The sequence below is a fragment of the Gracilinanus agilis genome, chromosome 5 (genome assembly GCF_016433145.1).
Source record: "Gracilinanus agilis isolate LMUSP501 chromosome 5, AgileGrace, whole genome shotgun sequence".
Lineage (NCBI taxonomy): Eukaryota > Metazoa > Chordata > Mammalia > Didelphimorphia > Didelphidae > Gracilinanus > Gracilinanus agilis.
In genome coordinates, this window is record NC_058134.1 from 219,338,550 (window position 1) to 219,351,541 (window position 12,992).

At 39.6% G+C, this 12,992-nt stretch overlaps 1 protein-coding gene across 10 annotated transcripts in view; it reads left to right on the forward strand.

Annotated features, from left to right (window-relative positions):
* RBFOX2 (RNA binding fox-1 homolog 2) overlaps positions 1-12,992 on the forward strand; it is a 217,899-nt gene that overhangs the window by 120,621 nt on the left and 84,286 nt on the right. For all 10 annotated transcript variants that reach the window (XM_044679984.1, XM_044679985.1, XM_044679986.1 and 7 more), the window contains exon 2: positions 10,203-10,427. In XM_044679984.1, the coding sequence (XP_044535919.1) occupies positions 10,236-10,427 (192 nt within the window). In that variant the 5' untranslated portion in view covers positions 10,203-10,235. The remainder of the gene's footprint in view (positions 1-10,202; positions 10,428-12,992) is intronic.

The window sequence follows — 12,992 nt, forward strand, 5'->3', positions numbered from 1 at the left end:
GTGGAATGTGTATCTTGTCTTGGTGGGCTTCACAGCACTCAACATGGTGCTCTACATCTGTTTACAATAAAAATAATAGCAAGGATTTCTATAGTGTTTTAAGAAAGGTTTGCAAAGTGCTTTACAGATATCTCTTTGGTCCTCATAACCCTGGGAGGTTGGTGCTATTATTATCCCCATTTTTACAGTTGAGAAAACTGAGGCAAACAACTTTGTTTAAGTGATTTACCCAGGTTCACACAGCTAGTAAATCTGTGAGGCAATAACTGAACTTACCTCTTCCTGACTTTAGATCCAGTGCTCTGTGCCACCTTGCTGCTGCAGAGTAAATGTCTGAGTAAGTAATAGGTGTATAATCTTTGTACAGCTATACTTAATTCTATAGATTTTATGTTCTTAGATCTCTTTCATTTTTGTTTCTCCATGAAAATGAGACTATAAATTTCTTGATAGTTGAAACCATGCCATTGAATTTGCTTTTAGGAAATTCTCATCTGATAGTTCTGTAGTGGTAGCTGATTGGATTTTGATGTATCATCTGTATTACTCCCTATGTCACATGGTTGGGCAGGGATGCTGCAGCATCAGAATGGTTCCTTATTTATGGGTGGATATATAAGCATGAATGACGATGTCACAGCCCTTAGTCAGTAAGCTTTGATTAAGTACCTCTTACAGTCAGGTACTTATCCAAAGATCCAAAGAAAGTCAAGACCCAAACCCTGCTCTAAAGGATCAAATAAGATAACAAATGTAAAGCCTTCTATGAACCTTAAAGTGGGTAATAAGCGTGAGCTGTTTCTACTATTCTTGTTATTTATCAATGACTAAATATTAGAATAACCTGCAGATGGCTGCTGCTGTGACCTTGGACAGGTTACTAACTCTTTCTGGGCCTCAGTTTCCTTATCTGTAAAATGGATGGGTGGGAGGGTGGCGTTACTTTATAAAACTCATATATTAGCTAGCTGTCTTTGAAACCTGTAGCTGCTTGTGGGGATGTCATGGGCTTATGTGAGAAACAGTTATAGAATTATAAGAGGATCCAAGTAGAGGCCTAACCCTTGTGGACACTGTACCCATTTTTATCTTGTCCCCCAAACTTAGCTTATGCACATAAACACAAACACCCTACTCCCCCTTTTCCTTTAGATTTGCACTAAGGCACGGTTGAGGAATTAGGTTCCTGGTTTTACAACCAGGCAAGACCCTCCAAGGTCATCACATTCAACCACCTCCAACCCAGAAAGGGGAATGTGCCCAAGGCCCCATAGAGAAGATAAACCAGAAACCCAGGAGTGCACCTCACTCCTCTTATACCAGAAACAGCTGCTTCCCCTTTGCCAAGCTCCTTCTAGTTGAATGTACTTATCTTTGAATGGATGGAATTGAAAAAAATTGGATGTGAACAAAGCTTCACAGATGAAGAGTCTTCTCTCCAGCACTTTCCAAAATTGCTGTCATTCTTTCATGGTTCCTTGCTACAGGACTGCTAAAGTAAACCCATTCCCATATTTGGAAGGCCCATGACTAGTGCCCACAAAGGGATGGGTTTTGTTATAGATTGAGAAGGAAGCAATTACTCATGGATTTCTTTGTTTACCAGCATCCTGCCTATTCCCTGGAGCTATCTGGTTGTTCTGCTTTCATAAACTCTGAAATAAGAATAATCTTCACATAGGAAGTTACTTCCTTATCCATACCCTCTTCTCTTCTGTTCTCAAAATACCCTGGAATTGGTCAAGTTATATGTGCCACATGTCCTATATTAATTGTAAAATTATTTCTATATTATATTCACTGCTTTTTAATTTAGAGACCTCTTTTACATGTCTCAGAAAGACAAGGGAATTATCAAAATCTTAATTGATGGCTTCCAAGTTGAGGTAGATGATTTCATGGACATAGCCTGTTAACTTTGGGGGTGGGGAAGTTTTGCTAGAATACTGAAAAAGCTGGGAAAAAAAAACCTATTAAACCAGGATTTATCTGCTGCAAAAGTGAGTGATTCATTTTGCTCCAGAGAGAAGCACTTCAATCACTTGTGGTAGGAAAACCATGCCTAAATCTTCTAGGAGGTGGCACTCCCCTCCTCTGGGAACAGAATTGTAAAGGGCTAGTTTGAGTGATTCTTTCTAACTGCTATGATCTGTGGTAATATGATCAATCATACATTCCAAGGTGAACATCAGGGTTGGCTGGTGAGTTTGTACAGGTGGTCTTAGTGCCAGGAAAATCTGAGTTCAAGGTCTGCCTCTTGGTAGATATTGGCTCTATGACTGTAATTAGTCAAGACACTCCACCTCTCCAGACTTTAGGCAACTTTAGGCAAAGATTATATGGTGAAGAGAAACTGCCAGTTTGCACTTCTGAAAGGAATTTCCTTATCTGAAAGTTCCCTATTTCAGGGGAATATAATTTCCAATCCCTTCCCCTACTCGTAGGTACATGTCACAGAGCTGGCCTAATGAGGACAGTTTGTGGCCTATTAAGATGCAATCTATCATAGTAGTTTTCTTATGAAGAAAAATCCGAAGCATTTCTCTTAACCAGCTTTCTGTGTTCTTGTTGACTCCCAGTGATGGACAACCTTTTGAGCTTGGTGTGTCAAAATTCGCCAAAAAACCAAGCATTCATAAGTTGGGTGGTGTGTCACTTTGAGAAAAAAAACCATAATTTTGTGATATTTGTAGTTTAAATAACAAAAATGTATAATTGTAGTATATAACTATATTTAATAAACCAAAATAGGAAAATTAATATAGGTAGAATTGTCATCTATAGTGCAGTGTCTACACTACACTACAGCAAATGTTTCATCCTCAAATGCGGCCCCAGACTTCTCTGTATGTGGCCACATGCAGCCACGTGTCATTGAAAATGGCTACGTGTGTCAGCACTGACAGGTGTGTCATACGTTTGCCATCACTGCCCTAGGTGGTGTTGAAGAACATTTTTATTTTCTTTCTCTAAAGCAAATAGACAAGTGTCTGCCCATTTTCCATTCCTACAGAACACAGAAAGCCTGGGCTACCAGGAGATAGTGTGATGTGTCTTTACCACCCTTCCCCCAGCTCCCTTTGCTAATTGAGGTGTTTGTTCAGTTCGGTGAGCAAGCTCTGTCAAGACTTCCCCTGTGGGAGAGTGAATATTATGTGTGTGAGGGGGACAGTGCCATTCCCAGAAGGTCTGAGGCAGAGAACTGAGACCTTGATGAAAGAGATGAGCCTCTGAGAGGCTGAGTTATAGGAGGAAAAAACCTGTACACGTTTGGCTGGCAGTGTCTTTTGCCCTTCTTCATTATTCAACAATCTCTCATTTGAATTTCTGAATAAACATTATGTACTTCTAGAGCTAAGGATGCTACTGATACGGAAGGCTAGTTGTCTTCACTGCTGGGGTTGTGAGTTCCTTTCTCTTTCTCCCATATCTTGAGGCCATCAGACCCCAAGTTTTGCACTGAACTGAGCTAAAGGAAAAGGTGAGACTGTAGATCCCTCCCAATCCCTTATCTCTTTCCCCCATCCCTGACCCCCCAAGCAATTACAAGTTCTTATTAGCTAGGAGGGAGGAAATTTACCCAGGTTGGGGGTGGGAGTTTAAAAAAAAACAACTTTTTTTTTTAACCCTGAAAATTTTAAAGATTTGTACTTAAGATGTTTATTTGTCTCCAGCTGACCTCTCCTCTTTCTTTCAGTCTCTTCCAAAATTATTTTTTAAGCCTGCAAAAGGAAGATTTTAAATGTAAAATAATTTGTGGAATCATTTCAATTTAATTTCTAGACACCAAGGATAAGCAGAACTATACTAAATAACTCTTTTTTTAGCCTCTAGTAGTAATTGCCATCTTCACCTGAGAAAGGAGGATTCAGTGCCTTCTCTTCTTGTGAGTTTCTGCTGACTTTTCATTTAGATCTTTGAAGATATTTTCCTTCTCTCCTGACTTGACCACAAAGAAAAGTGATTGGTATAACAGTGATGGTGAACCTTTTGGAACTTTTAAGGGACCCCCTGCCATGCCCATCCCACCCCACAGACTCTATGCCCCACTCCCTGACTGAGTGCAGTGCCCCACCTACCCCTCTGTTCAGGGGCGGGGCAAAGCTTCTCTGGGAGGCTTCAGTGTCCCATACCCTCTCCTGCATTTGGTGGGGGTAGGGCCACACTCAGCCCCTGGGACTCTGGGGTGGTGGAGAGAAGCTAGAACGCCCCCCCCCCCACATTCAGGGGTGGGGCCAGGCTTTCAGCAGGCCAAGCTAGGGGTCGCTGCATGCCATCTTTGGCATATATGCCATAGGTTCACCATCATGGGTATATAAAGTAACTGGTTACCAAGTTAATTAGATTGTCTTCAAACCTATAGAGACCGAACCCCAAGAAGCTTCATATCAGTTTGCTCATTGGCTCAGAAAAGACATGGGATCAGCCATATAGAGCTAGATATAGCAGAAGTAATAGAGATTTGGGTTATTTTCTCACCCTCCTTTTAAAAAATGAATGCTTTCTGTGTTTCTGGTGTACTGTGGGAATTCACAAAAAATGTAAATTCTTGCTTTAAAAATTTTTTTTTAGTAATGTTGATAATTTTTCTCCTTGTTTGTCTTATTTTTCATAAATTGAAAATGTTAGAATTCACCCACTTCTAACTTAATTTGCAACAAGAATTGAAAATATTTTAAAATAAATCCATTTATTAAATGTACTTTCTAAAAACTCCTTTTAAATTTAATTGCCAAAATGAATATTATACAATAAATTGCACATAGTTGGTTTTATGTAGGAATATACTATATAAATCTATACTATAAATATATCAATTTGCACTTTTAAAAGACTATACTTATAGAAGTTTCCTTTTTTTAGTACAAAACTTTATTGTCAAGTGTCCTGAAAAATTCCTATAGTCTGACAATATTTAATTGTGTTATTCCACTAAACATCCACTTTTATCCAAGGAAGTTATTCCTGGGCAACCTGAGAAAGGATTTTGCTGGGATATTAGTGGCTTAATCACCTACAAAGTTGATTTCAAGAACTTAGGTTGTGACTTCACTTTCAGCTCTGAGGAGCTTGTGGAGAAGCATGCTCCCAATAAACCAAAAAATGGTATAGAATTGTGGATTGTACTTAGTATAAACAGACTATGCCAGTCATACATGTATAAATATGAGATAGACCCTAGCATGCTTTGGTTGTAAAATAGGATTATTTTTATAAGGTTGGCCTTGATTAGAAAGGAGTAGGGAAAAATGTTTTACTAAAAAAGAGTTATCTCAGCAAAAACATTGTTTGCAACATGACAGCTACAGTGTAAATGCATTAATTGTTTTTCCTTCATAGGCTTGTTTAAGTAAGGCCTGTGAAAGGAATCTGAAGTAATTCTCTTCTAGGCCAGCAGATGTTAAAATACGTTGTGGTTAGAAAGAAAGAATCCGAAAAAAGATCAGGGTGTTGGGGGGTGGCATTCACATTTCCTCTCAGTAAAATTGTATGTTCAAGAAGTGATAGGTTTTTTCTTCATTTTAATTGAAACCCTAAGGCTGGCAGAGAGCAAGTGATAGGTGGGATTGAGAGGAGGGAGCAGAATGCCATTTGTTTTATTTTGCCTTTTAGAAGCTCAATAGAATTGGTTTTGCTAATTATCATTTAGCTAAATGTTTTCAAGCCTCTTAACAAGAAAACATCATGAGGCTATTTGTGTTCCTCTCATCTTTGTCTTTGGGCATCTTTGAGAATAAGATTGAAATTAAATTTTTAAATGTTTTTTGAAAATTGATACTATAATATCAAGAATATATTTGAAGAAAGTTCAGTTTGTTAGAAGGTTTTTGTTTTTAGGTTATACTTAAGGGTTAGTTTAAAGCTAGATTTGGGAATTGACTCTGGATTTTCTGTTTGTTGCTTGATTGCTCCCTGCCAAATAGATGCCTGACTTTTCATTTTTTTATTTTATAACCTTAAAATAAATTTCTTGTTCATATAAAACAATCAAAATAGTTACCATTCCTATGTACTGTGTAGCTAGATCACCATTTTTTGCTCGTTACAAAGCTTTTCAGCAAAAATAAAGATGCTATGAAGCAAGCTAACCCAATAGGGGCATACAATGTTTGAGCATACATGAAAAACCAGCTCCTTTGATCCTTTGGAGGTTGTGGCCACTTGGTTAACTGAAGGATGAGTGAACACAAGAAATTACTTCCAGATACAGATAAATTGAAGTACCTGGGGACCCACAACTAGCAAGGGACCTTGTAGATCAATCAGGAGAACTGCCCACATATTCTGCAAAGGGGAAGTGCCTTGCCCAAGGTTCCCCCAGGTCATAAGTCAGAGTGACTCCCAGCCCAGTGCTTAAAGGCATGGCAGAGATTCAGTATCACCAGGAATTAGGGGAGGGAAAGAATACTGTACATGCCATTTATCTAATGTTGTCAGTAAGTTTCTCAGTCTCCAGTGACAATGCAGTATCCATACATTCAAGAGAAGCAGATCAGCTCTGCTAAAGTGCCCTGAGATCTCTTGCTATATACATCCCTCCATGCTACCGCAGCCTTTCCAGTTTAGCCCTTCTAATTTACACAAGTCATATAGCTTCATATTTATAATATCATAAATCTAGAACTGGAAGAGATCTCTAAGGTCATCAGTCCTTCATTTTGTAGATTAGGAAACTGAGGCCTAGAAGTTAAATTACTTCCCAAAAGCCCCTCAAGTAGTGAGTGGCAGAGCTGAAATTCAAAGCTAGGATGTATGTCACAGTCATCTAGGGCTAGCTGGTCTTGCAGCATCTCTGTTATATAAGCAGGGACTACAAGCACCTTGATAAAAGAAGGGAAGGTTTGGGTCATTTCCTCAGAGCCCCCTGTAGTTTTGTCCATCATAGTTGTGCCCCAGAGTTAGCCTGTGGTAAATCCCAAATGAATGTAGCTTTGGAATCTATTTAAAATTTATGGGAAAATAAGGATGTGATAGACTAGTGTAAATACAGGACTTAAAAGGCAGAGAAACTCAAATGATAGCACATATTTGCCGGGAACCACGCATAGTCACTGTAGATCTCTCTACCAAAACTTTATCCTTCCATAAAAGAAGATAATATTTATCTCTCTCCCAAGGTGTGATGAGAATTAATTTACTTGTAAAATTCTTTGAAGATTAAAGTCACTACCTAATATGTTGTTAGCCATTGCAAATTATGAGTTTGTAAGGAAGACCCAAAGATTGTGGTAGAGGAACTGTAGGTCATTAAGAGTTATTTTTATTTGCTCAGAATCACCTCTACTTATACCTCTGCTTTATTGCTATAGTGGCATGGGAAGAAGAAACTGGGTTAAAGCCAGTAGTAGTATATAGGTACAGTCTTCTTTTTATTCTGGCCTCTTTATGAGAATTTTCCAGTGATTTTTTTTTCCCCCTGAGGAGCAAGATATGTATGCAGAGAGTGGCTGTAATAACAGTTAGGATTGAAGAAGCCTCTTTTTCAAAAACTGAGTGAACTCATTTCCCTTCTTGGAAGCCTTTTGTTTGGGGGAATATCAGTTTAATGAGCATCAAGCTAGTGTTGAAAGCCAGTGATGCTGTTTGGAGAGTCTTGCTCCCAATACATTGTCCTGGTGTTCTCTGTGGGATGCCATGGGTTGAGAAAGAAGGGTAATTAGAGCTGAAAGAGCAGAGGATAATTAGTGTCTTGTCTGAAAGAAATGGTGCTCATGATTGGGAGGAAACCAAGTGAAATATACCCAAAGTCTCAGTCCATTACTTTCCTAAACACTTTAATTTGGAAACAGGGTTAGAAGACATTTTAAAAGTCTTTGACCACCTTCTCTGCCACCTGATAAGAGAAAGAAAACTATGCAGGGGTCACAAAATTTGAGCCTTGGGCAAAACATGGCTTTGCCTTTTTGGGAATGAAATAGGAATAGTTTGATGAGGAGAAGCTGATGGAAAAGGGGAGTTTGGGTAAGTTCTCAAAAACTAAGACTCAAAAGCTGAGCATAGGGTGGCTTGGTGATGATGTGAGGAAAATTAGATAGAGGAAGTCATTATACGTACACCACAAGGAAGCGTTCAGAACTTGTTTCCATGAGGTCATGTACTTTGAGCAATGAGCTACATAGAACATTGTCTTGTCTCTGGGGATTTTAGGAGTTTAGAACTAGAAGGGGCTTCAAAGGTCAAACATTTCAAAACAAGCATTGCCCCCTTGTTTTTATAGTTAGAGGCTGAGGCCCAACAAGTGACCTGCGCAGGTTGCTCAACCAGCTAGTGATGAGTTTCACCTGCTTTAGGATATTAGAAGATTGTAACAAGATTCTTAAGTGCTCCTATCAAGGGAAATTCACTTTCAACATTCCTGACCTACCAATAAAATTTAGAGGAAGGATTCTAATTTTCTATTATTTAGTCCAATATGCAAAACTTAAGTAAGTCCCCATCTTGAAATTTTTTAAATTCAATTTTTTCCTCTTCCTTGAACCCTGTTCCTAAAAGTCATGGAGTCCTCATTGACAATTTTTTGTCAAGACTTTTATTTTCCCTCTTTGCCCCAAAATTCTTATATTAATATTTCATAGTACTCAAATACTAGATTTGAATTAGGAGCCAATATTCTTGGGTTCAGATCTCAGCACTACATGTGTCACCTTGGATAAGTCACTTAAGCTCCTTGGGCCTTGGTTTTCTCATCTGTAAAATGAATGAGGTGGACTTGATGGCCTCAAAGAGTCTGAAGTTGTATTTTTATGGCAAGGAAGCCTGCCTCGTGCCTTCTCTTCTGTACTGTCTCTTCTTGAGAATCATTTTGGGGACATTCAGAACAAAATGAATGCCTAGACAACCTGGCTTGTTCTAGCATCCACTTAGAAAAGTATAGAATGAACCAGATAGGGCTGAAGAGCTTTCCCCATTTAATATTTGTGAAGTAAGAAGGCAAAAATGCTGATGTAACTAAGAAGTGAAAGTTACTCCCACCTCTCTCTGTCCCTGTGATTGGAGGCTGGAACCCAGCTCAGAATAGTTCAGAGCTTCATCTCTTGGCTGCGCCACTATGCTGTGGGACCTCTCTGCCACACTCCTCCACCGTGCCCCTTTCCTGCTTGTCTTTCCCCTGTTAGACTGTAAGCCTCTTGGAGACAGGGCCTGGGTTTGTCCACCCCAGCCCCATATTTATATCCTCTGTGTTTAGTACAGTTTCTGCATATAGTAGATACTTAATAAATATTTATTGATAGACTATTGACTGAAATGAGTATTCTTTAGGCTTCCTTTAAAAAAGGTCAGAAGTGTGAGGTGGATCCAGGAGAAAAAAATAAGAGGACTGCTATCCCACTCTGATTTCAATTCTGCCATGGTTCTCTAGCTTGCCTTTAGTGAAGTTATTGGGATATATTGGGTAGGGAGGGGTTTCTTTAGAGGGTATAAGCATTTGACCTTCAGGTATTTATTCATCTTGACCTGGTTCCAAGAATGTCCAGTAACAAGTTGGCATAAACATGTGAAACAGACATGTTTTGTTCTACCAGCACAGGGCAATAGAATAAGTATTTTGATTGGTCTAATTCAGTGATGGCAAACCTTTTAGAGACAGAGTGCTGGGCCCTGCCCCGACCCCAACTCCTAGAGAGAGTGTTGTGTCCACCCCAATACCGAGACTGCATGCTGTGCTCTTCCCCTCCCAAATGCCCAGTATGTGCCTCCCACCCCACACAGGGAAAGGAAGAAGCACTCCCATTGGACTGCTGGGGGAGGATGGGTGAAGTGAGGAATGTCCTCAGCCAGTGTAGAAGAGGGGAAAGAGAGTGGCCTGAGCACTCCACTCTCCCCCCAACCTCCAGCTCTGCTGCCTGTGAGCCACCCACCTTCCCCACCTGTGCACTCCCATTGGGCTGCTGGGCAAAGGGGCGGGATGTGAAAAAAATGTCATCAGGCAAGGTGGGGAGAGGGAGGAGGGGAGCAGCTCCATCGGAGTCCCTCTGCCTTTCTAGTAACAAAGTCTGGGGTTGGGAGGGTGGCCAAGTACCCACAGAGAGCACTCTGCATGCCATCTTTGGCACCCATGCATAGGTTGCCATCATAAGTTGTCAGAGAATGTTTAAGGGCTCTGGGGCTCACCCTAGAACTTTTTAAGTAGGGGCTCTGGTCTTTTATACCATTTAATATTACCTTTCCCTTTCTTTTTCTTTTTCCTTTCTCTCTTCTAGGGTAACCAGGAGCCAACAGCCACTCCTGACGCCATGGTTCAGCCATTTACCACCATCCCATTTCCACCACCTCCACAGAATGGAATTCCCACAGAGTATGGGGTGCCACACACTCAGGACTATGCAGGCCAGACCAGTGAGCATAACCTGACACTTTATGGAGGTACACAGACGCATGGAGAGCAGAGTACTAACACAGCCAGCACGCAAAATGGAGCTCTGACGGTATGTGAACTAGAACGCAAAGGATGGCCAGTTATGATGTGTCGCTTTATTACTGTCATATGTAACCCTATACATCTTACACAGTTCTTCTTCAGGTTGTCTTCACAGAGAGTGCTGACAGATAGCAGAACTTCACAAAGCAGCCTTGGTCATCTGTTTTCTTACTGTGTCTTTTGTAGGCAGTTTTTCTGAAAAATACCAAATGTAACTATTTCTTCAGAGACCACTAGACAAAAAAGTGCACCGTTGAGTCTGACTATAGAAATGGCCAACAGCTTGCATTTCTGTAGTGTTTTGAGTTTTACAAAGTGCTTTTCTCAGAACTTTTTCTGTGTCAACTACAGATGAGGGAACTTAAGGCACAGAGAAACTTAAGTGACTCAGATCTGAGTCAAATGATTGGTACATATTAGAACTGGAATGTGAATCCATGCCTATCCTCCCATAGCCAGCAATCTTAGAAAGAAGCAGAGCTTAGAGTCATAGGGGTCCAGTTTGGGGGCCCCTATTACCTATTTTCTTTTTTTTTTAATGGAAATTATTGACTTCTTCCTGCTTCCTTCTTCCTTCCTCCTCTTTCTCCTCCTTCTTTCTTCTTCTATTTTCTACATCATTAACTTTAAAAAGAAAATAAAAGTAATCAGAACCCTGGGTGGACTGGGCATTTCTGAATATTGATTGACTCAAGTAACATTAATAGCAGCAACTTATATCTCATTATATTTTAAAGTAGATGAAAATGTATTCTTCTGTAATATAATTCTAGTGATGAACCCATCTTAACCATTATGTAGCTGTCACATTCTTAATTCTAATTTAAAAAAAATTTTTTTTTATTGCCTTCTCCATAGCATGGATTGCCCACTAACAGATTATCCCAAAGAGCTTTTATCCAGCTCCTAAGCCACTTGTTAAGATTTAGATTCCTAATAAAGAGCCTAGGGCAGAAGCTTCTGTTGCATGGGGATGAATTTAATCTGCTAATGCTTTCAATTTTCTTTTTACCGGATGTTGGACATAATAGGAATTTTTTTTTTTACATCAAAATGCTTAATATTGTGCCCTTCCCCTTTTGTCAATAATATTTCAGCTTACAGAAGGGATGATCTTTTCTTGTACTTCTCCAATAATTCTTCAGTGAATTCATGACCTCATCAGTTTAATGCCCTTACTCCAGACCTTCTCATACATCCTCCAGATAAAATTGATTTATTAAGTGTCTGCTAGGCACTGTTAGGTACTGGAGCTACCACCCTATCCCCAATAACAACATCAACAAAATAAACCATACTCTATCCTTAAAGAGGTTACATTCTATTGGCCTAGCAGGTTGGGAATTCTTAATGTTAAATGAATATCTTTATGTCACACCTTTCTATGAAGAGCCCAAATCTGTTGTTAAACTTTTAGAATGTCTCTAGAATTTGATCTACGAAATCATCCAGCATGATGGAAATTTCTGGTTCTTCTAAACAAGTAATATAGTTTCCCAAACAATATAACCATAGTATTAACTAGGGTCTAACCAGCTTTCCAGCTTTATTTCCTAATCCTCCTTTTCACATATTCAGGAGTTTAATTCAAACTGAAATTTTAGCTCACTTAGTTGTTCTTACTCTCCTCTGAACACATACGTGGGCTTACCCCTGTTATGTAAAGGATGGCACCATGGAATCCCTGCAAAATACAGGGTCAGCCTCACCCAGAATTCCAGGGGGTCTGGGTGAGGCTGACCCTGTATTTTGCAGGGATTCCATGCTGCCATCCTTTACATAACACCCCTCATGCGCCCCCCCCCCCACCTAAAACAGTCTTCATCTCCAATATTTGAAATCCTTCTTATCCTTCAAAGTCTATCTTAGACATCACATCCTGCATGAAGGCCTCTTGACTTAGCTAACCTCATTTAAAAGAGATCTCTGACTCTAAATTTTCTTATAGCACTTTGGATTTCTTTTATACTTTCTTCAGAGTCTACCTTGTATCATATTTATTTGTGCGTAATTGGTTGTTACCCTCTTTTTTGAGTGTAAGCTTCTCGAGGGTGGGAATGAAGTTATTTTTCATATTTGTGTCTTGATAATTGATAAGAATTTGTTAACTGGAGGTCATTAGAGGCTCATTTTTGAAGATAGTAGATTTTTAGGCAGTTGAGGTGGTGGTTTGAATAAACTTAGCTAAGCATGACATTTCATTATTAGGGTTCTGAATATAAGGTGCCAAATAACTTTTCTGAGTGATCATTAACCACAAGCCAATCTTTGTTTCTATTACAGTAGTAAAAAATAAGAATATAAAATAAATTCTGAGGCTCCTACATAATCTTAGAAGGGATTCTTTGCTCTTTTGCCACCCTAGCTCTCTCTGTCCCACCTACCAGCTTCTTTCTACCATTCTTTCCTCTGCTTTTCTTATTACTGTCATTATACATAACAGGGCTAAGACACAAACTCATGTATATGTGTGTCTGATAGCAGTGAATAATATAAGTCCTGACCCTTGACAGAAACCTCTGCCAAACCTTCTGCTCTTCTTCCAAATTAGGAGATATAAGGAGCCCTATAT